The 24,674-nt window shown below is 43.5% G+C and overlaps 1 protein-coding gene across 25 annotated transcripts in view; it reads left to right on the forward strand.

Annotated features, from left to right (window-relative positions):
* Positions 1–3,140: 3,140 nt before the first annotated feature.
* Positions 3,141–24,674, forward strand: part of clasp2 (cytoplasmic linker associated protein 2) — a 322,540-nt gene continuing 301,006 nt past the window's right edge. For 11 of the 25 annotated variants that reach the window (XM_055633772.1, XM_055633774.1, XM_055633776.1 and 8 more), the window contains exons 1-2: positions 3,142–3,626; positions 22,083–22,161. In XM_055633772.1, coding sequence (XP_055489747.1) covers positions 3,426–3,626; positions 22,083–22,161 — 280 coding nt within the window. In that variant the 5' untranslated portion in view covers positions 3,142–3,425. Of the gene's footprint in view, positions 3,627–22,082; positions 22,162–24,674 lie in introns of all 25 variants that reach the window. The other 14 variants (XM_055633767.1, XM_055633768.1, XM_055633769.1 and 11 more) reach the window with 2 other exon arrangements.

The following is a 24,674-nucleotide window of genomic DNA, read 5'->3' on the forward strand; positions in this document are numbered from 1 at the left end:
GGAGGTTCTTCAATGTGAGTTTAGAGAGTTCGGAAGAAGACTAAAAAGCAGGACTTCTAGGGTGGTTATCTCTGGATTGCTTCCATTATCGTGCTGTTCAGGGCAAGAACAGGGAGATAGGGGATCTGAATGTGTTGCTAAGGGCTGGTGCAGGGATTTAGATTTATAGACCACTGGATCTCTTCAGGGGTAGGGGTGACCTGTACAAAAGGGACGGGTTACACTTTAACTGGAGGGGGACCAACATTCTGACAGGCAGGTTTGCTGGTGCTACACGGGGTGGTGTGACAAATTGGGAGTATAAGGACACTGATTGTAGATGATCAGTAATGATCACCATAAATGGCAGTGCTGGCTCGAAGGGCCAAATGGCCTACTCCAGCACCTATTGTCTATGTATCTATGTAAATGCTGCCTATTCCTTCTCTCCAGGTCTGCTGTCTGACCCACAGAGTTACTCCAACTTTTTTTTGTCTATCTTCTAGGTATGTTACAAAACTTACCTTCAGCGGCGCTGCAGATCTGTCGTTACCCGTGTGCGCGACTTTGGCACTTTTGAGAGGGGGGCGGGTTTAAAATGCCTTGTTTCTCCAGCCTAATCCAGTCGATTTCTGTCAGGCTGTTTAGCTGCTAAAGAATAATCGCTTTGACTGCCGTTTTATTAAGTTTATTTTAAACTGCACTGAATATTTTACGAACAGGAGTAAATTAAAAATAATCTTCTAAAGCCGTCAACGCTGACAACGGGGACGGATTTTATGTATGGGACAGGTAAAGGAAAGCCGTTTATTTTATATTTAAACTTGCTTCTAAGGATGCCTTTAATCAAAATTTCACGTTGCGAAAGTGTTATTATGTAAATATACGAACCGGCAGTATTTTTTCTGCCGATATGAGGTTTAAATTCACTGCAAATGCAACGTTCCAAACCAGCGCGTTCCACAAAAACCCACTCGCAAGATGATTAAAATGGCCATTAATTTATGGGAATTAAACACTAAATTCCTTCCATTTGGCCTATAAATTCATGACCATGAGATTTAAAAATCATGTTATATTGTGAATTCTTGTGTGAATGGTATTTGAACACTTAGGCTATTTAAAAATGTTAACTTTTTCTTAAGAAATGGATAGATGTTTAGATCTAGTAATTTAATTTTGTAATTAGCTACAATTGGGTAACTAACTAATCATATGCTTTAATTTCAGGTCATCCAAGTAAGATTGTTTCATATTTGTTTCAGAATGCTTCAATCCATAATAACTGAAAATTTCATTCAGTTCTCTTAATTTTTAAGAAAGTTATGGGCTTTTGACTGTTCTTGATCACAGCTTTTGAGTTAAGTCAATGGAAAAGCAATAGGGAAGATGCTCATTTCCGAGTATGAAAGTATGAAAATGGCCCAAACTTTTTTAATACTGAAGATATGAAAGTGAATTAGTTGTCAAATTAAACTTCTTTTTATGCTTTATCTGATGGGATAAATTGCAGACTTGATTTTTAAAATCTCAAAATTTTGTAACATTGCTATATCTTCGGTTTTAAACCAGCATCTGCAGTTTCTTCCTACACCGAAGGCAGTATACCAGCTTGGCAGAAATCCGGATGAATTGCTACCTCACTTGCGAGGCGTCTCTGAATTCCGAGAAGAGGTGAAAGAACAGGTATTTCATCCCATGTGGTAACATGGAAAAACGTTGCATAGAAGAGTGTCGGGCTGGGCTGGGCTGGGCTGGAAGAGCGGCCAGTGAGCAATCCCTTCAAAATGTTGAAATATGCAGTAATGGCTTTAGCAAGTAAAACTATCCCGAATTTACTTTCTGTGTACGGTTTCCAAGGCAACAAAGCCTGACATGGGCGGGTGCGCAAGATTTCATTCGGATCCTTGCTCTGACTAAAGCAAAGATTCTATACCAAGCTTGCTGTAGGATCTTTGGACTAAACTGTGTGCAGCTGACACCCGCAGTATTTTACTTCTACTTCCTGAAGTATATTGCAAATGAATATAATTAGCTACCAACATAATATAATGCCACTGAATAGGGTGATTTCACGAAAGGTCACTGGAGCGTAGATCCGCACCCACGTGACCGAAAATCTGAAGTTCAAATAAAATCAAATAAAATCAAAACGCATTGATAGTTTACGATTATTTAAATGGTAAATGTAGCTTCAGAAGCGTTTTCATTTTGCATGTTAAAACCCACCTGAGAACCATGGGCGATTTTGCAATTTTACTGAGTGATTTTTCACTTTTAAAACTTTTAATATAACAAATGAATAAAGATAAAAAAGTCAATAATGCCTTACTTTTGATGAAATGCAGCGAGCAAAACGCGATAGTTCCTGATATTTTGGATCTTTAAATCTCCACGGCAAATGTCTGCTGGTCATTTCCGCTGGATTTGCATCTTCAGCTCCCTCTTGAATTTACCTTAGTTTCTATCTTTTTTTTGGACTGTAAATTTAGGTAGCTGTGCCTCACGGTCACCCCGACTGGCACAGTAAATTGCAGCTCAAAAACTGGCCGTTTTCGATGTTTTTAACGGGTGTGAAAGTGCGTGTTTTCCCATTCACTAACATGTACCGGATGTTTAGCATGTACTCCACTTCAGATTTTCGGTCACGTGGGTGCGGATCTACACTCTAGTGACCTTTCGTGAAATCACCCTATAAACTATTGACGAAAAGCATTATTATTGTTATTTCTCGACACTTTAGGGTTTGGGTTTGGACCCGAAACGTTGCCCATTTCCTTCGCTCCATAGATGATGCTGCTGCACCCGAGGAGTTTCTCCAGCATTTGTGTCTACCTAGCGATGCCTTTGCACAGGTTTTGCGCGGTCGCGAGTCTCCCCCCCCTCCTCCCCTCCCCCTTTATTTCGGACGCGCGCCCGCGCGGCGTCAATGCGACCCCTGGCAGCGTGTGCGTGTAATTGCGTGCTCGCGCCCGCCCGCGTGTGCGTGTAATTGCGTGCTCGCGCCCGCCCGCGTGTGCGTGTAATTGCGTGCTCGCGCCCGCCCGCGTGTGCGTGTAATTGCGTGCTCGCGCCCGCCCGCGTGTGCGTGTAATTGCGTGCTCGCGCCTGCACGCCCGCACGCCCGCGCACGCCGGGGGACGTCGTTCACCAGAGCGGAGATGGGGCCGGCAGAGGGGTTTATTTATAACTCGCTTTAAGGGAGGATTCCAGAGTTTGAAAGGCAGAGCGAGATTTAAGATTATAAAAAAAATAAAACAAATCGAAGGAGCCCTTTTGCAGAAGGAGGAGGGGCAGGGGCAGGGTTGAAGGGAAGGGAAGGGAAGGAAGGGGCGAGGCCCGGAGAAGGAGGAGAAGGAGAAGCCCAGGCCGGGACAACAGTCAACAGGACGCTGCTGGAGACAGTGTCTGTCCCCTGGCCTGACGCTGGTGTAACCCGGCCCGGCATGGAGCCCGACTGCGGCCTGGAGCACTTCTTGCAGCAGGTGGCGCAGAGGGATGTCAGCGGGCGGCTGCAGGTCGGCCAGGAGCTGGTCGATTACCTGAGTGACCCCAGAAGGTCCAGCGAGGTGGTTCACGATCACAAAAGCCAAGTGGACGGCATCGTGGATGAGCTAACGGGATGGATCAACTCCAGCAACTTCAAGGTAAGGAGAGAGGTTCAGCCCTCCCACAGCTGCATCGTCTGGAGTTGGACGCCACTCCCCCAAATCTGATCATCTCAGCCCCGCAGGACGATCTGCCAGATTCTGGCAACGAGTTCAGTTACTGCGAAACAGTGTAACTTCTTTTGGGAGTTACTGGCGTGGGAATAGTTCCCTGCAGCTGAACATTTCTACAGTGTGTGAGAATGACAAACAGATTTTCCGAGGATGCACGAATGAGGCCCCGAAAACCGACAGGAATGTTGAATCTCAGCAGTATCTATTATGGTTGTTGATTCATTGCTAAAATTATATGCATGATCTTTTTAGTTGGTTCACTCTTTTTCTACTTGTACAGATCAAGTCAAGCCAACTTTACGGTTAGATAGGACGAATGGTATCGTAAATTTTGTTTGCTGTTTGAAAATACCACCTTTTGTGTAACGGGGTTTTCAATGATCAATATCCTCGTATTCTATCGTCTCCACTAGTATTTAAAACGTTGTTTTGGCAATAGAGGAAACGACAAATGTTTGTAGCTCCGCTGTTGGAGTATCTTGTGATCCGTGCCTGCTCATGGAGCAGACCTAGAATCGGTTCTCTCATGCTGCGAAACCTGTCGAGTCGTCACTGGAAAACACAAAATCATGCTCACTGTTACTTTAAAACGTTTCCACTCGTGGGAGAGGTCCGGGCCAGAGAGCAGAGACAATAGGACGTGCTTTTTAGAAAGGAGATAAAGCGGAATTTCTTTAATCAGAGGGTGGTGAGCAAAGATCCTATTCTTTGGTGGTGAGCCTATGAAATTCATCGCCACATAGTGCTATGGAGGCCGTCATTGGGTATTTTTAAAGGTGAGATTGACAGATTCTTGATTGGTAAAGGTGTCAATGGTTATGGGGAGAAGGCAGGCGGGTGAGAGGGAAAGATGACTGAATAGACTTGATGGGCCGAATGGCCTAATTCTGCTCCTATGACTTATGAAAATGCAAGTTTGTTCTTAATACTATTCTGTGTATGTATGTATGAAACTATTTCCCCAGATTCAGTGTTGCAGATCAAAATGGAGAATGCAATCCGTAGTGAAATAAGATAAATCTTAATGGGCCTGTCCCACTTAAGCGATTTTTTTGGACGCCTACGGGCGACTGCCATAAAACTTTCAACATGTTGAAAAATTTTCAGCAACAGTCGCGACAATTTTTGCTGTCATGGGTTGTCGCCAGGTGTCAAAGGTGAATTCCATTAAAACTAGTCCCTGGCAGTCGCCTAAAAAGTCACCTAATGGGCCTGTCCCACTTAGCTGATTTTTCAGGTCGACTGCCGGTGACTCAAGTCGTAGCAGGCCGCTGAAAAACCAGTGACTGGAACGGCGACTGTAAGAGTGGAACACGCATACACATCGCTTCCTTCACCAGCCAGTTATGCAGGCGGGGACAGGGCAAATGGGGGGAGCGCTGTCTGAGTGAAATTCCAATGTGATACAGACACACCCCTCGATGAACAAGAAGGTTGGCGCTGTAAATAAGACGGTGAAAGCACAGTGCATGGGAAAGGTCACTTAAGTCCTTTAAAAGGAGAGGGGGGAGACGGGGTGAGGAGAAGAAGTGGAGACAACTTTTAAGAAGCCCGAGATACACGGCTGTGAAGCTCGGCGGTCGGTTATCCTTGGTTCTGAAAACTACTGTTTACCTTTTTTTCCCAATGAGCCAATGAAATTCAGGTATCCAGGTATCCAGTTGGACTAATTACAGAGGGCTTATCCTATTACAGTTGAACACCGATTTTCCGGCAACTGATGATCCGCCCAACCCTAGAAACCAGCCATAATTAAGAGAGCTCAGTTGAAATTCCCTGAGTGCCACAAATGACATTGCGAGCGGCGAGCGCTCTTTCCGATCATGTCCCTCCATCGTGAAAGAATCAACTATGCCCTCAATCTTCTCTCCTAACTTTTTCTCAAAGACAAAACAGTAAACCCTCTACTGGTCCAGAAATACAGATAATCCAGGAACAGAGGGTGCCAGAAAATCGGTGTTCAACATGTATCTTTCTTTTTGGCTGATTCTCAAAAGCCAGTGAGCTCTTAGAATTATAAGGTGCATTCCATCTATTAAGTCACAAAGTGCTGGAGTAACTCAATGGGTGACGGGGGATTTTGATTGGCAGATAGTTGGATAAAGGCCAGAGATGAAAACCGGGTGGGGGGGGGGGGGGGGGGGGGTGGAGAAGCCGGTGAAGCTAGAAATGGGTGAAAATCTAGGTAGAGACTTCTGGGATCCTTCTAGGTGAGATATTAGTTCACGTGCACCATCTCCAACCTCATCTACTGCATTTGGTGTTCCCGATGTGGCCTCCTGCACATCGGCGAGACCAAGACTGGACTAGGCGATCGTTTTGCCAAACATCTACACTTGGTCAGCCAAAGCCTACTGGATCTCCCAGTTGCTCACCATTTTATGTCCCCTTCCCATATTGACCTTTCTTTCTTCCCCTTCTCTTCCAGGTGCCCCACCAACATTCACAACTATTTCTCCCTTTTTCCCCTTCCACATCCAGGCTTCACAATTTGTACCTCCTCTATACTGTTTTTGTATAAACCTGCATTTGCAGATCCTTGTATCTCCTCTATCCATGAAGTACTGGGTTCTAAAAGAGATGCCATGGAGATGACTTTAATTGCATGGCGAATCCCAGGTAGGTGTTGGAAGCAGCAGCAACTACTTGTGAGATCCTTTAGTTTACCTTGCAAAAATGTTCAACTCGGTTAATTCAGATGGATTATGCAAAATCCTTCTCAATTCGGATGTCTTCCAGAAATTTGTAGCCATTCTTCATCTTGTCTCTAACAAGATCTTTATCAGAATGAACAGAGAACTTTTCAATCTTTGTGGAATTTAGATCCTCCTAGCCTTAGATTAGTGAGGATGATTTGTAACAAATTCAATTTTTGGCATGTTCTTTTTAGTTTTAGAGATACAGCGTGGAAAAGGGCCATTCCACCCACTGAGTCCATGCCAACCATTAAATTTGTTCTATTTTATCCCACTTTCGTCTCCTACACCCTAGGGGCAATTTTGCTTTTTACAGTGAAGTGTGGAAAAAGATTTTTCTCTGATCCCTACACGACTTTACTTTTGACTTTAGAGATACAGCGTGGTCAGGCCCTACAGCCCACTGAGTCCATGCCCACCAGCGATCACCCCATATGACAGCACTATCCTACACACTAGAGACAGTTTACAATTTCACTAAAGCCAATTAACCTACAAACCTGCATGTTTTTGTAATGTGGGAGGAATCCGGTGCACATGGTAGAACGTACAATAAATGCACAGACAGCACCAATAATCAGGATCAAATCCAGGTCTCTGGTATTGTGAGACAGCAGCTCTCCTGCTGCACTGCTATGCCGCACATTTGTTTGCACATCATTGAATTTACTGCCTGGAAATCATTTAATACACACTAGGCTGCAAAGGACCCGATATAGAGGGTCCCACAAAGGACAAAAAACATGCCCTTTGGTCCAACTTGCCCAATTTACACTAGTTCCACCTGTCCACGTTTGGCCCATATCCCTCTAAACCTTTCCGATCCATGTACCTGTCCAAATGTCTTTCCAATGTTGTTATAGTACCAACTAGAACTACTTCCTCTGGCAGCCCATTCCATATTCCCACTACCCACTGTGTGAAAAATTTGCCCTCCCTGATTCCTATGAAATCTTTCCCATCTCACCTTAAATCCCTGTCCTCTGGTTCCTAATTCCCCTACTCTGGGTAAAAAATTGTGTATTCACCCTATTTATTCCCCACGTGATCTTATACACCTCTATAAGATCATCCCTCAGCCTCCTGCACTCTTGTATGCTGCTTCAAAGTCTTTTGTCTGTACCCCTAACTAACATGTTTCCTATGACTACAATTTACAGTTTAGTTTATTGTTGCGTGTCAAGGGGTACAGTGAAAAGCTTTTGTTGTGTGTTATCCAATCAGCGGAAAGACAATACATGATTACAATCGAGCCAATTACAGTGTATAGACACATGATAAGGGAATAGCGTTTAGTGCGAATTAAAGCCAGTAAAGTCCGATCAAGGATAGTCCTTGGGTCACCAATGAGGTAGTTAATAGTTCAGAGCTGCTCTCTGGTTGTGGTAGGATGGTTCAGTTGTCTGAAAACTGTTGGGAAGAAACTGTCCCTGAATCTGGAGGTGTGCGTTTTCATACTTCTATATCTTTTGCCTGATGGGAGAGGGGAGAAGAGGGAGTGGCCAGGGTGCGACTCATCCTTGATTATGCTGCTGACCTTGCCGGGACAGCGTGAGGTATAAATGGAGTCAATAGAAGGGAGGTTGGTTTGTGTGACTGTCTGGGCTGCGCCCACAATTCACTGCAATTTCTTACGCTCTTGGATGGAGATCTTCCCAAACCAAGCTGTGATGCATCCTGATAAAATATTTTCTATGGTGCATCTGCAGAAGTTGGTGAAAGTTGTAGGGGACATGCCAAACTTCCTCAGCCTTCTAAGGAAGTAGAGGTATAGGTGTGCTTTCTTCGTTGTTGCCTCAATATGGGTGGTCTCGGAGAAGTTGATGATGAATCGCTCTGCCAGACTTTACTCTTCCCTACTTTGTCTCAAAGCCAGGACTGATGCCTCTGACTTCCCACATGTTTCAAGATGAGCAACTCCTAACTGCTATCATTACTGCACTAAACCACTGAAAGTTTAGCTAAGATGAACACAGACTGCACCTTGTCTCACTGTCATCCTCCACACCAAACCCTCTCCAGCCAATGCCTCAAGTTTACTCTCCACACGGTCGCTCTGCTTGTATCTAACTTTGTTTTGTACATCCTCTAAGGAGCAGTCACTAAATGATGCTGACTGCTTTAAATTTGTCCAACTGAAACTCACCTCAACACATTAACAGTGGGGCCTCAGTAATTGTGGGAAGGAACTGCAGATGCTGGTTTACAGCAAAGATAGACACAAAATGCTGGGGTAATTCAGCGGGATAGTCAGCGAGATAGTCAGCATCTCTGGATAGGAATCTGGGTGACGTTTCTGTTCAGTACCCTTCTTCAGACCACATCACCCATTCCTATCCAGAAATGCTGCCTGTCCCACTGAGTTACTCCAGCGTTTTGTGTCCATCTTCGGGCCTCAGTAATTGGCTAGTCTCTGTTAAAAGACCTGCTCTTCTGCAACTTTTTTCAGCTTGTCCAACTCAAAGTAATCTCAGCTCGTACAACCATATACACAGACCAAGTTACCTTTATTTATTGTAAAGTGCCATGGCAACCCACCATATGAACTGCGATCTTATAGCTTAGTTACCAGTGAGGACATAGGTGTAAGAATGAGGAATGAACAGTGTGTCTCTCCTTATCTGTATATCCGTCAGGTGCTGCTCTTTTCACTGAGCAGCAGCAGCTTGGGTCCCTTCCTGCAATCCTAGATTTGACAGAGTGACGTGTCATGTAGGAGTGAATTTAGGGAGTTTAAGGGTTTGGGGGATAGACACAAAAAGCTGCAATAACTCAGCAGGTCAAACAGCATCTCTGGAGCAAAGGAATAGGTAACGTTTCGGGTCGAGACCCTTCTTCAGACTGAAGAAAGCTTCAGGTCTGGGACCTGGCCTAGCAGACAGCAGTGGTGTTGTAAGGAACCAGATAACGATACTACAATGGCCTAGCTCGGTGACAGAGACCTGGGTTCAATTCTGACTTCTGGAGATTTCTCTGTGGAGTTTGTATGTTTGCCCTGTGTTTATCCTTTGGGTGTTCTGGTTTCCTTCCATATTTAAATGGTGTGATTGCTAGTTTATTTAGTCATTGTAAATTTGATCCCAATATTCAGGTGATTGATAGAATCTGGGGAAATCGATGGTAGTGCAAGATCTATCTATCTATCTATCTATCTATCTATCTATCTATCTATCTATCCTTGTTTGTTTGTGTGTATATATATATATATGATTGTTTGTTGCTGAAACTCCACCAAAACGGAGTTGCAATTGTTGGCCCACCTTACCATTGCCCTGCAGTGAGCAGTAGCAAGTTTCGCTCAGATTGATGTCATATTTTACAAGTTATTGACATCAATTTTTGGCTCCCACTTGCCAGCCGTGCCTGCACAGTTGGGGGAGGGTTGCCGTGTGCGCCACAAAGGGGATCTCTGGCTTTACAACAGGAACCCGTCAGCCACGCCTGCGCAGTTGGGGCCTTTGCCGATTTTCAGATCTCCATTTTTTTTCCCGTGTGCACTTGCCTGGCCTCACAACGGGGACACAACGGCTCCACGGGTAACATAGAAACATAGAAAATAGGTGCAGGAGTAGCCTGCACCGCCATTCGATATGATCATGGCTGATCATCCAACTCAGTATCCCATCCCTGCCTTCTCTCCATACCCCCTGATCCCTTTAGCCACAAGGGCCAAATCTAACTCCCTCTTAAATATAGCCAATGAACTGACCTCAACTACCTTCTGTGGCAGAGAATTCCATAGATTCACCACTGTGTAAAAAATGATTTTCTCATCCCGGTCCTAAAAGACTTCCCTGTTATCCTTAAACTGTGACCCCTAGTTCTGGACTTCCCCAACATCGGGAATAATCTTCCTGCATCTAGCCTGTCCAACCCCTTAAGAAATTTGTAAGTTTCTATAAGATCCCCCCTCAATCTTCTAAATTCTAGCGTGTACAAGCCGAGTCTATCCAGTCTTTCTTCATATGAAAGTCCTGCCATCCCAGGAATCAGTCTGGTTAACCTTCTCTGTACTCCCTCTATGGCAAGAATGTCTTGTAAGCTTTGTTCTATTTTACAAACGCCTCCACGGGCCCTCTATTCACTTTATTTACTTTAACTTAATTTCTGCCGGCAACGACACAACTGCATGTGCAGTTTGGTTGAATATTGTGTTGCGGGAGCGGAAATGTGGGTTACAGAAGCCTTGTTAAAAAAAATTAAACCTGTCAACCCCCCTCCTCCTCCTGTCCCTTTGTGTGTGCTGTAACATTATGCGCTGCATTAAATTAAAATTCAAACGTTTTGTCTCAATTTTATAATTAAAAAAAAAAAAGCTTTCAAATTGTCTGGCTGTAGATTTAAGTTGTTAGTTTGTAAAGTTGCAATTTAAGAGTTTATGCTGGTCTATTTATAAAATTTACAATAAAAGTAATCAGCAGCTGTTAAAACTCAAATGTACATGCCAATGAAACTTGTCCTTGGATCTAATGCAGTTGGTAATAAAAATTAAAAAAATTTGCTGAACAGGATTTTTCAGTTTTGCTTGTATCTGACCGAGACACACATTTGCAACTTGTCCTTTGACCCACCATGTCCATGATGACTATTTGCCAGGTCTAATATTCCTGGATATGGGTAGTCTGGAAATTCGGTATGAGAGAGGAGGACCGTTGGCAGTTTTGAAGAAGAAATAAGTTGTCATGGAAGAAAATAAAATTCCTTGAAGGACATTTAACAAAGGATCTATTTATATGGAGTTCAGAGACAGTAGGGTACATATCGGACAGAAGACTTGTCTATAACTAATTTGGGAAGAAGTGTATGAAAATAGTTCAGCTGGAATCAATGTCTATGGTGCACGTTTGCAGCAAAGTTGCAAAATGTTTCTACCCAACCCTGTGTGGAGCTTCTGATGCAATACCGCAGTAATGGCTGTGTAGTTGCTGAATCTATTATTTTACTTATGTAAGCATTTATGTGGTCTGAGTGCTTTGAATTTTCCATAATTATTTATCGTCGCATAGCATTTGACCTCAACTCTCCCCTTAATTGATCTCTGGCTCCACACAGGAGACAGATTATCGACTGTCATCTATTAACCTACTGACTCCCACAGTTATCTGGACTACACTTCCTCCACCCTGCCTTTTGCACCCTCACCCTGTCTCCTCTGTATCCTGTAGTTCTGCTCTTACTCCCTTTCAACCACCCCTACCCCTAGATGGAAGAAGGACAGAACTTCCCTGGTCCTGTCCTTTCACTCCACAAGCCTCTGCATCCAAAACATCATACTCCGACATTTTCGTCACCTCCAATGTGATCCCACCATTAGTCGCACCTTCCCAACTCCACCCCTTTCCGCCTTCCACAGAGATTGCTCACTCCACAACTCCTTTGTTCACTCATTGCTTCCCACCCAAACCACCCCTTGCCCAGGTACTTTCCCCTGTAACTGCAGACAATGTAACACCTGTCTCCTCCCTTGCCTCCATCCAGGGACCCCAGCAGCCCATCAGGTGAGACCGAGGTTCACGTGCAGTTCCTCTAACCTCATCTACTGTATCCAGCATTCCCGATGTGGTCTTCTGTATATTTGTGAGACCAAGCATAGGCTCGGCGATAGTTTTGCTGAACACTTGCGCTCTGTCCACCAAGGCCTAATGAATCCCCTGGTTGCTAACCATTTTAACCATTCCCACACTGGCCTTTCTGCCCTGGGCCTCCTCCATTGTCACATGCAAGAACACCTCATATTTTGCTTGAGGAGCTTACAAGCCAATGGTATGAACATTGATGAATCCAATTTTAGGTAACATCAGCCCTGCGCCTCACCTGGACCCATCTATTTCTCTCCTGTACTCACCACCCACCCCACCACTTTCCTCCCTCTGGCTTTACAATCTGCAACTCTTCAAACCCGTCTCACACCTTCCGTCCTTTCTTATCTCTGGCCTTTATTCCATATGTTCATGTCATAAGACCAGAATTAGGCCATTCAACCCATCGAGTCTACTCTGCCATTCAATCATGGCTAATATATCTGTCCTTCTTAGTCTCGTTCTCCTGCCTTCTCCCCATAACCCTCGACACCCGTACTAATCAAGAATTTGTCAATCTCTGCGTTAAACATACCCAATGTTGATCTCCTCAGCAGTCTGTGGCAATGAATTCCACAGATTCACCACTCTCTAACTAAAGAAATTCCTTTTCATCTTTCTAAAGGTGCGTCCTTTGATTCTGAGGCTGTGCCCTCCGTTCCTATGCTCTCTCACTAGTGGAAACATCTTCTCCACATTCACTCTATCCAGGTCTTTCACTATTCGGTAAGTTTCAATAAGCTCCCCCTCATCCTTCTAAACTCTAGCGAGTTCAGGCGCAGGGCCGTCAAACGCTCATCACACATTCCAACCAGCTGCCTATTAAACCTCCCCTCACCTATGTCGACCTATTATCTGTCACGTTTTGTCCTGCCTCTTCTCTTTTCCTGCTTTCTTCTCTCCTCACCCCCCCACCCCCACACCCTTACAATCAATCAGAAGAATTTAGTCCACGACCCTAAATGTTGCCTATCCAGAGATGCTGTCTAACCCGCTGAGTTACTCCAGCACTTTGTCCTCTTGTGTAATAACAAGTATCTGCAATTCATTGTTTCTAGCATTTGACCTTGTGCTTCAAACTTAATGGCACAAGTGCATCATCTGCCAATATCCATCCTGCACACAAATTCACTTGGACCATCTCCCTTCCCTTTCTTGATCTCACCGTCTCCGTCACAGGAGATAGACTATCGACTGGCATCTATTATAAACCCACTGATACGCACAGCTATCGAGACTACTTCTTCCCACCCTGCCTCCTGCAAAGACTCCATCCCGTTCCCCTAATTCCTCCGTCTACGCCACATCTGCGAACAATATGGTTATATGGTTAATATCAGGTGTTCCATACTAGGACATCCCAGATGTCCTCATTCTTTAGAGGACGGGGGTTCCAGTGGTATAAATATTGATTTATTTAACTTCAAGTAACCCCTGCGTACCCTCTCACTCTATCCCTCCCCCACCCAAGTCACACCAGCTTCTCGTTTTCACCCAACAAACAGCTAACAATGGCCTGTTTCCTTTATTATCGTTACTTTTTGCATATTGTATCTTTCATTCATTGTTCATTATCTCTCTACATCATTGCCTATATCCCACGTTTCCCTTTCCCCTAACTAGTCTGAAGATGGGTCTTGACCCAAAACGTCGCCTATTCCTTCTCTCCATAGATGTTGCCTCACCTGCTGAGTTCCTCCAACATTTTTGTCTATCTGCAGTTCCTGCACTAATCATACTCATGTGTTGCAATTAGAAATTATTCTAAATATCGGCCAAGTCCTGTAGTTGTGTTTAAAACTTCGTATTTAGGCACAATGGTTATAGGACATCCGAGCAAAGCATTAAAATATTTGCAGATCTTAATTTAACTGAATATATCATGTAACAAAACAAAAGAATATGGAATTACAACTAAAAGATTGAACATAACTAGCAGACTCTTGAGAGGGATGGGCAGAGGCATACCTCTAGTATTCTTCCCCCCCCCCCCCCCCCCCCCCCCCCCCCCGACTCTCTGTCTGATTGTAATTGATTTTATTAGCTAAGTTTCAACCACCCCGATCACGGGAGCTTCAATCGCCCCAATGTGGGAGTTTTGTACGCCGGCTGTGGGAGCTTCAATCGCCCCGACAGCAGATGGTTCGACTCCCCCGACCGCGGGAGAAAAAGGAGGAAAGAAGATAAGACTTTATTGCCTTCCATCACAGAGAGGAATGTGGAGGAGACGCTTTGATGGATGTTTATGTTTGTAAAACAAACAATTATGTAAATGATATGAGGAATTCGATTTGCCATTCAGTCATACCAAAAAAGCAACAAAACACGCAACCACATAAAAATGTAACATAAACATCCATCTTAGCGGCTTCTCCACATTCCTCTCTGTGATGGAAGGCAATAAGGTCTTATCTTTCCTCCTATTTCTCCCGCGGTCGGGGGAGTCGAACCATCTGCAGTTGGGGCGATTGAAGCTCCCACATTGGGGCAATTGAAGCTCCCGTGATCGGGGTGGTCGAAACTCCTGTGGCTTGGAGCTCCCGAAGCTGGTCCCTGTCCAGGGACCGCAATCTCCACGATGTTAAAGTCCGCAGGCTCCTGCGGTTGGAGATCCTGAGGTCGATCCCTGGCAAAGGAACTGCCAGCTCCGAGATGTTAGGCTGCAGTGTAGATGGGGATACGATAAGGAAAAGTCCCATCTCCGTCGAGGAAAGTCCCATCTAAGTCGAGGGTGGTCCCCCAACCCCCACATAATACAAAACTAAAGATACACTAAAACACCATTTAACTACAAACTTAAAAAAACAAAGAGAGAAAAGGACAAGACTGACTGTTGGCGAGGCAGACATTGATGAAGGGTCTCGACCCAGAATGTTATCTTTTTTATTCTCCAGAGGTGCTGCTGCCTGACCCACTGAGTTACTCCAACATTTCTTGTTTATCTTCATTAGATATTTTTAATGGTCTCTATGTTTTAGAGATGGCCTCCAATATCTATGATGGGTAAGTCTTAAAGCTAAGTTTTACTAATTATAAGAAGTGCTTTTGTGATAAGTGAAATAGTAACTAGCAGCTAGGATCTAATGTTAGCCGGGGCTTCTACCACTTGTTTGCAACAATACATAATAATTATTAAAACACCCCATAAACTTAAAAAGGATAAAATTAAACATGATGAAGCCGTGAGCCAAGGAGGTTTCCAAAGATTCCAGCCATCCTGGAACCCCACTCCACTAGGTTGAGAGACTAGGCTGCTGTTTTGGAAACATGAAAGGGGATAGGCATTAAGGAAAGTTCCCTCTTCGAGTGAACGGGGACGTATACGTACACCCAGCAGCTGGAAAGGTTATTTTAGACGTTGGAGAAACAGGCCTTTTGGCCCATTGAGTCCGTGCCGACCTGCAATCACCTTGTACACTAGTACTTTGCTACACTACCAACAGTTTTTACTGATGCTAATTAACCTACAAACCTGTATGTTTTTGGAGTTTGGGAGACTCGAGCACCTGGAGAAAACCCAAGCGGTTACAGGTAGAACGTATAAACTTCCCACAGACAGCACCCCCTAGTCAGTATTGAACCCGGGTCTCTGCAGCTGTAAAGCAGCAACTCTACCGCTGCGCTGCCCCATTTTCTTCGGCATACGGGTTGGATTTGTGCATGAAGGTGTTAACGGGCAACTCTCTGGGTATAACATGATAGCTGGGGGACTGGCTTGTGGGTAATTTTAAAAAGATTAGAATACAGGGCGGCACGGTGGCGCAGCGGTAGAGTTGCTGCCTTCCAGTGCTTGCACTGCCAGAGACGCGGGTTCGATCCTGACCACGGGTGCTGTCTGCATGGAGTTTGCACGTTCTCCCCGTGACCGCGTGGGTTTTCTCTGAGATCTTCGGTTTCCTCCCACACTCCAAAGACGTACAGGTTTGTAGGTTAATTGGCTTGGTGTATATGTAAATTGTCCCTAATGTGTATAGGGTAGTGTTAGTGTGTGGGGATCGCTGTTCGGTGCGGACTGGGTGGGCCGAGGGGTTTGTTTCCGCTAAACTAAACTAAACACAATCCAATAAAGAAAGCTGCCATCGTTCCAAAATAAATTCAGTTCTCCTTTATTATCGACATTTGGTCTTGAGTGGCCCTTTTAACCGTGGCAGCTGTGTATGCAGGCTTCCTTCCCCTGAACATTAACTGTGGCTTGTGTGGTCAGTAGTACCTGGAAAGGTCCTTCCCAATTAGAGCCTAATGGTTCCTTTTGAATCTTCTTACCACGGATTGGTGGACCTGGGACTATGTTGTGGCCTACCTCCAGTCGGTCATAAGGTTATAAGTGGTAGGTGTGAATTAGGCAATTCGGCCCATCAAGTCTACTCCGCCATTCAATCATGGCTGATCTTTCTCCTTCCGAACCCCATTCTCTTGCCTTCTCCCCATAACCTCTGACATCCATACTAATCAAAAATCTATCTATCTCTGCCTTAAAAAATATCCACTGACTTGGCCTCCACAGCCTTCTGTGGTCACCCCACGCAGCCATTGCCAGTTGGAGGCAGAGCTGGTAGCTTTTGTCAGGCTTGCACAATATGCTAAAAACGCATCACATAAGATTGCAATCAATTTTTCGCAAGTTCAGGTTCCTGGCAGTAGCATAGGCCTGTCAGTGGTAACTCCAAATGGGCTCAGTCCTGTCGTTTGTTTGGGAGTGGCCCAAATACTAGATAAGATAATGGGGAGGGCCTATGGCCACGCATTCCTTATTGGTGATATTTAATTGGGAGATCCTTATTAGTGAGATTCATGCGTTCAATAAGACCAGAGGATTGTAGATGATGGGGACAGTGTAAATTCCAGATAGTGTTCAGGAGTCTGAAGATTTCCTTACAAACAGCATTTATAAAGTGTCTACCCTGAACTGAGTCAATGTTTAGAAGGGATATCCCTTCTTGGGATATACAGTGCCCTCCACAATGTTTGGGACAAAGACCCATCTTTTATTTATTTGCTTCTGTACTCCACAATATGAGATGTAATAGAAAATAATCACATGTGTTTAAAGTGCACATTGTCAGATTTTATTAAAAACCATTTTTATACATTTTGGTTTCACCTTGTAGAAATTACAGCTGTGTTTATACATAGTCCCCCCCCCCCCCCCCCCCATTTCAGGGCACCATAATGTTTGGGACACATGGCTTCACAGGTGATTGTAATTGCTCAGGTGTGTTTAATTGCCCCCCTAAATGCAGGTATGAGAGAGCTCTCAGCACTCAGTCTTTCTATCATCTTTGGAAACGTTTATTGCTGTTTATCAACATAAGGACCAACGTTGTGCCAATGAAAGTGAAAGAAGCCATTATGAGACTGAGAAACAAGAATAAAACTATTAGAGACATCAGCCAAACCTTAGGCTTACCCAAATCAACTGTTTGGAACATCATTAAGAAGAAAGAGAGCACTGGTGAGCTTATTAATCGCAAAGAGACTGGCAGGCCAAGGAAGACCTCCATAGCTGATGACAGAAGGATTCTCCAAACACCTGATCAGAAACGCTCTTCAGGAGGCAGGTGTGGATTTGTCAATGACCCTGTCCGCAGAAGATTTCTGCATTTATCTTCAACAAAGCACTTCTCTTCAACATGGCTGCTCTGCTATACCGTTCTTTCTTATGGGCCGCTTTGTCTCTAAATGAGCCATTCAAATCACTTCTTTTCCTTTAAACCTGGTCAAGTTACAGAGAAGGTGAGCGGGGGATATATAGCATGAAGGGAATTTCTATGATGGGTTGAGACTAACATTGTTGTGGGAATAAATTGTTTAATTTGTAAAGAAGTTTGAAGGGTTGGATATTGCAGGTTAATGTGCCAATAAAGAGACAAAATGCTTCCATATTTAATGCATTATGATACTTCGCGATTTTTATCAGCTGCATTAAGATGCCACCTCCAGAAACAAAATCTACTCTTCTTTCTGCATTTCAAAGGGATCGTTCCCTTTCCCATCTGCTTTTCTACCCCTACCAAGCAGTCCCTGTCCTACGGAACTTTCTTTTGCAATTGCAGGAGACGAAACATTTGTTCTCTCATCTCTTCCTTTTTCACGTCAAAGGACATAAATAGTCTTTCTAGGTGCAGAAGCAATTAACTTGCACTTCCAATCTATGTACTGCATTCTACAGGCACAATGTGATCCTCTGTACTGTGAAGAAACTAAATGCAGACTAGTTGCAGAACATTTGTGTTCAGTTAGCAGAGATGGCCCTGAGCTTCCCATTGGCTCTCTGACCTCTCTCTCTGTGACTGCCTGTTTTTCTATAATGTTGCCCATTACAAGCTTGAAGAGTAGCACCTAATCTTCCAACTGAGCACATCGCAGCCTTGTGATACTCTCTAACTCATTTTCTTGGTCTATATTGGAATCAGTCATTTCTGGCTGCCCATGATATTAGTTGTTTTTCTCCCTCTCCATGAGTATACCCAGACATCATGTTTGAAACCAACTTCTTTCTTGCCCCCCTACTGCCCACTTAACAATTTATCCTACAGCCAATCTGGCATCAACCTTTGATGAATACCTGGATTGCGCACAGGTTTAGTTCCTGAGAACTTTCCCTATACTTATACTTCCTGGAAGTCAAAAATGACCAATTTCCCCAAACCCAAGATAAAAATGCACTGCCTGAAGTCGTTGAGCCTCCCCTTCATGAGGTACTCCTTGTTTTCTCTCAGTTCGGCATTTGTGTTATCCATATCTTATTATGCGGCAGGTCCTTAAGTTAAGGAAATGAAAGTGGGGCTGGATAACCTCAGGATTATCCAAGGGTGTCATAGATAGGAGTTACTGAGAGATGGTCATGCCTAAGGTACAGGCAAAAAAACATATGTCGATCTTTTGCAGCCGTTAAAACCTGGCGCATTCTTTTCCTCTTTGGCTAGGTATGTTCTGTCTGGCAATTTTCTTTCGGAAAAGTCCTCTCACATTGATACAAAAGTTTTGCTTTGCCATTCGATCGTCATCTTTTATTACACTTTTTCAATGCATCTGGAAGCAATTTCAAGTCAAGGTAATGGATATTTTTAAGTCAAGGATAGATTCTTGATTGGTACAGGTGTCAGGGGTTATGGGGAGAATGGGGAGAATGGGGTTGAGGGAAAGATGAATCTGACATAATTGAATGGCAGAGTAGCTTTGAGGGGCCGAATGGCCTAATTCTGCTCCTATCATTTATAAACATGAATTCTGCTGCTTTTCAATCGGCACTGGGATCCTCACCACACACTTTTGTTCTTATTTTCATAAGGTGAGCCTTAAATCTATTAAACGAATTATGACTGACACAAAATCAACGAATTAAACAAATTATGACTGGCCATGAGGCTTGAGTGGTACACATTTGAGTTGGAATTTGATATTCCATCCACAAAGTAGGTAACTTTTCTATATCACAGATAGCACGTAATAGCTGCTTTATTTTTACAGTTGGTTTTAAAAGTACTGAACCTTTCACTTTCTCTGCCCTTTCTGTTCCTTAGAATTGTAATCATTGTTGAGGTAGCGAGACCATGCTTATGCTAGATGAAAGAAAGTCTTTGGCTGCTTTCATACTTAATTGCTTTAATTTTCTACTTTAAACCAATCATGTTATGCTAAAGAGGAAGTTCAGCACTATTCATCTGTGCTGCACAAGTTGCATTTCATTCCTATCTTGAATAATTCTTTAAAAATAAATGGGAAAAATTGAGTGCAGTCAAATATATATATGTAAGTCAGATCCTCTGTAACCCAGTATGCCCCTGTATTCCTTGATTTCTATTTATCTCTATTTTCATTCTCTTAGCAACGTGTCAGAACTGGGAAATTGTGAATGCAAGTATTTCCGATCTGCACCTTTTACTCTTTTCGTGGATGCTGCCTTAAACTTTATTTCCAGCAAGTTTCTTTTAAATTTTACGTTAAGGGCCTGTTCCATTTTCACGACCTAATTCACAACCTTTTTTACTCGTGGACATTTTTCATCAGGCTAGAAAAATGCCCCATCCTACTTGATGCCACGAGTACCTACGACTAGCATCACGACCTGCTACGACCTACCTACAACCTTCTACGACCTCGTGACGACCATGCTGCGAATATGGGTTAAGGGCCAACTCGGCAGAGGTTGTGAATTAGGTCGTGAAAGTGGGATAAGCCTTTTAGATACACAGTTTAGAATCTAAAGAAGAGGGGATGTGGGAACAAAAGGATAACGGAGGGTGAAAATACAACATAACAAATGTTTGGAAGATGAAAAAGAAGTGAAGCAGATTGGTCAACTGAAATTACCAGAAGAAAGTATTGTAAGTGCTCGAAATCGAGAGTAATAAGTGCTGTGAAGGTCGTTTCCACTTTTGTTAAATCTGGATGGCTCTAAAGCCTATGGGATTCTTCATTTCTGCCATTGCCAAGGTCTTGCAAACTGCACTGCAGCACAGTTATTAAGTTTGTTCACATTTATTGTCGCATGCACCAATTAAGGTGCAGTGATATTTGAGTTACCATCCAGTCATACAAGTAAAAATAAATGCAAAACACGATAATTTCTTCCTCCTTTGTTCACCCGTGGTGGTCGGAACCTTGAACCCTTAGCACTGCCTCTGCCGACGGCCCGATGTTATAGTCCTCGCATCGGGATGATGGCGACTCCAGTATCAGGACGGAATGGAAACATTCCACGGCATGGAGCTCCCGAGTCGGCCATTTCTTACCGGAGACCGCGGCTTCATGTCCACAAGTTAAAGTCCACAAGCCCCGCGGTCGGAGCACTTCTGGCGATCCTCGGCAAATTATTAGAATCGCTGATTTACATTACCAGAGACATGGGTTCAATTGTAACCATGGGGCTGCGACTTTGTTTATCATTTGTACAATCCCCCAGTGATTATGTGGGTTTGCTCTTGCAATCCAATGATGTGCAGGTTAGTAACATAGAAACATAGAAAATAGATGCAGGAGTAGGCCATTCGGTTAGTAGGTTAATTATTCACTAGAACTTGCTCCTGATGTGCATATGAGTGGTAGAATCTAGTTGATGAGAATGTGGGGAGAATTAATTGATAGGATTAATGTAGAATTATTGCAAATGGGTTATTGGTGGTTGTTGTGGACTAAGTAGACTGAAGGGTCTGTTTCTTTGCGGTATCACTCGATATCTTTCATCCCTGGGAAAAGGTTCTGACTGTCTACCTTATCTAAGCCTCTCATTACTTTATATACTTCTATCACGGTTCCCCTTAACCTCCGACGTTCCTGAGGAAACAATCCAAATCTATCCAACCTCTCCCTGTAGGTGAAACACTCTAAGCTAATCTGGTAAACCTCCTCCACACCCTCTCCAAATCTTCCACATCTTTCCTGTAATAGGGCGAGCAGAACAGCACACAATACTTCAAATGCAGCCTAACCAAAGTCCTATGGAGCTGCATTATAACTTTCTGACTCTTATATTCAATGTTCCTAGCAATGAAGACAATCATGCCATCTGCCTTCTTTAACACCCTATCTACTTGTACTGCCACCTTTACTGAGCTATGAACTTGGACCTCTGCACATCAATGCTGTTGAGGTCTTGCCAATTACTGCATACTCTCTCCTTGCATTCATAGAAACATAGAAAATAGGTGCAGGAGTAGGCCATTCGGCCCTTCGAGCCTGCGCCGCCATTCAATATGATCATGGCTGATCATCCACCTCAGTATCCTGTACCTGCCTTCTCTCCATACCCTCTGATACCTTTAGCCATAAGGGACATTCGAACCCCCTCCTTACATGCCAGGGTTTTGTAGTATAGGCTTTCGAGATGGCTTGAATCTTTCAGTAGTACTTGTTCTTTGGTGCAACAAAAAGGGTGAGTGAAATGGAGCACAGAAACTATTCTTCATGAACTTAAGGGCTCGAGGTTACTTCACAGCACTCTCTTAAATTGAGTGAAGCTACCTTTGTAAAACGTCGTGCTTGCAAATGTTCACTTAGTCCAAAGCAATGAAAAATGCAACACAATAATCTTGAATGCTTAACTTAAGAGAATAATAAAAACTGTAAGAATGTTTGGAGTCTAATTTTATTTGTTTATATTGCAGGTTACACTACTTGGATTAGATATTACAGGAGCACTTGTGGATCGCATTAAAGATCGTTTTAAACCCCATTTTGGAACATGTGAGTGAATGTCCTCTCTTTTGAACGTTAATATTCCTCGTCAAGAAAAATAATTTGCCCACAGATAAAATCAATAATGGGAATTGACTTTGTCCTCAGTTGGTGAGACCACATTTAGAATATTGTATTCAATAATGTTAAATATTGTGCCCATGTTATAAGAAAGATGTTGTCAAGCTTGTAAGGGTTCAGGAAAGATTTACGAGGATGCTGCCAGAATTAGAGGGTGTGAACTATAGGGAGAGGTTGAGTGGGCTGGGTCTCTATTCCATGGAGTGCAGGAGGATGAGGGGAGAATTTCATAGAGGTGAACAAAATCCTGAAAGGAATAGATCAGGTAGATGCCGAGAGGAGGTGAATCGAGGACCAGAGGACATTGGTTCAAGGTGAAGGGGAAAAGATTTAGTAGGAATCCGAGGGGAAGCTTTTTCACACAAAGGGTGGGTGGGTGTATGGAACAAGCTGCCAGATGAGGTAGTTGAGGCTGGGACAATGCCATTGCTTAAGAGACAGTTAGACAGGTACATGGATAGGACAGGTTTGGAGTGATATGGACCAAGCGCAGGCAAGTGGGACTAGTGTAGCTGGGACAATGTTGGGTAGAAGGGCCTGTTTTCACACCATATCATTCTATGACTCGGTACATTTATGGCCTTTCTAAATCGCTCTATTTTTGGGAGATGAACTGTACTGACAACGCAGTATTTATTGACAATTTTAATCTGCTCTGGAATGTAGCTAATTGATGTCGAGTTACTGCACTAAAATTGTGGTATGCTTTATTTGTCTTCAAATGTTTTTGAGTTGAGAATGCCAGGTTTTCTATTATGGTTCTTATCTAAGTTGGGATGTTCCAGAAGAGGAGCTTGGAGATTTCAAAGGGTTGCTTTGCTTGATTTTCTTGATGAATGAGATAACACTGGTATTAGGTTGTAAGATTTTGGATATACAACTACTGGCAATCCCAATTATTGTATTTATTCCAACGTTGGATGGATATTTGATTCAGCCTCTTGTGTGGATTCTTAGCAAATGCCTTTTGCAATGCAGTAATAATTTTAATTTGCATGTCAACAGTTGCCATAAAAATACAACAGTGCAATTAGTAATATAATCAAACATTGCAAATCCTAGGTGGGTTCATTAATCAGTTCACATTTATCCAAATGCTAGCCATAAACACATTATAATAAGATCAGCAAAATAGCTGTTTGATTTATTATTTGCAATACGAACAGGAGTAGACCTTTAGGCTGTTATTGCCTTCCCTTCCCATTTTACAAGATGATGCTATATGAAATAGAAGATAAGCTATCTTCGTGCAATGTCTCTGTTCCTTTCTTTAATAAAAGCCCATCTACCAGTTTCTGTTTCTCAATTAGCCAACAACAGAGCCGTCACAGCCCTCGGGTATTGGATTCCAAAGATTTTCAACCTTTGATTGATTAATTGTCGTTCCTTGCAATCCTAAATTGCCATTTCCTGATTCTGAGACCATCACCCCCACCCCCAGTAGTTCTATATTCCGTATCCAAGGGAAATATTTTTTCTTTTAATCTGTTGACTCTTTTAAAGATCTTGCATGTTTCAATGAGATTGCATATCATTCATCTTTCCTGTAGAGAATAGTAACCTTGCTTACTCGATCTCTCTTCACTTCCTCATTTTTCCATATCTGGAACTGCAAGTGAATTTTCACAACAAATCTCTCTAATTGTTATTTTATGTAATAAGATCAAAATTATGCACAGCACTTGGTGTGGTGTCGGAAGAACCAAACACAGAATATGAAGTTGCTTGTGAACCTCTGTCTTACCTGTCAGTGTTGCTGGGATCCCATGGGTGAACATGAAGGAGGAAGTGTAGGGACAGGTGTTGGTCCTATTGCGATTGCAGTGGTTAGTACCAGGGAAAGGAGTGGTTTGAGTGCAAGAGACGAGTGAACCGAGGAATTGTGGAAACGAGTGGGGCCAAGGTGATTTGGTAGGATCATGTTGAACTTGCATGCACCTCCTCTGTCCTCATCTACGACATTTGGTACACCTGATGTGGCCTCCTTTATATCTGCGAGCATCCCATTCCCATACCAACCTTCCTTTCCTGGGCGCCCTCCATTGCCAGAGGGAGACCACACGCAATCTGTAGGAACTGCACTTCGGTAGTTTACACCCAATGTTATGACCATTGAATTCTCCAATTTTATGTACCAACCCAACCACCTAAACCCCTTTTTGCCTCCCTCCCTTCCCTGTGCACCACCCTGTTACACTCCCATTTCTCACGTGATAGGGCAGCGAGGGCACCTAAACCTGCACCCCAAATCTCTGCTGTGGGAATCGTTTCCTATAATCTACCATGTCCATGCCCTCATAATTTTATATTCCTCTGTCAGGACCGGAGAATGCAAATCAGGCCTATCCAGCCTCTTGCAAAATAAAACATTCAATTCCAGGCAATATCCTAGTGTAGGTCCTCTGTACTTTCTCAAGGGCAATCATATTTTTCTGGTAACG

This window comes from Leucoraja erinacea, chromosome 4, assembly GCF_028641065.1.
Source record: "Leucoraja erinacea ecotype New England chromosome 4, Leri_hhj_1, whole genome shotgun sequence".
NCBI classification, from domain to species: Eukaryota; Metazoa; Chordata; class Chondrichthyes; order Rajiformes; family Rajidae; genus Leucoraja; species Leucoraja erinaceus.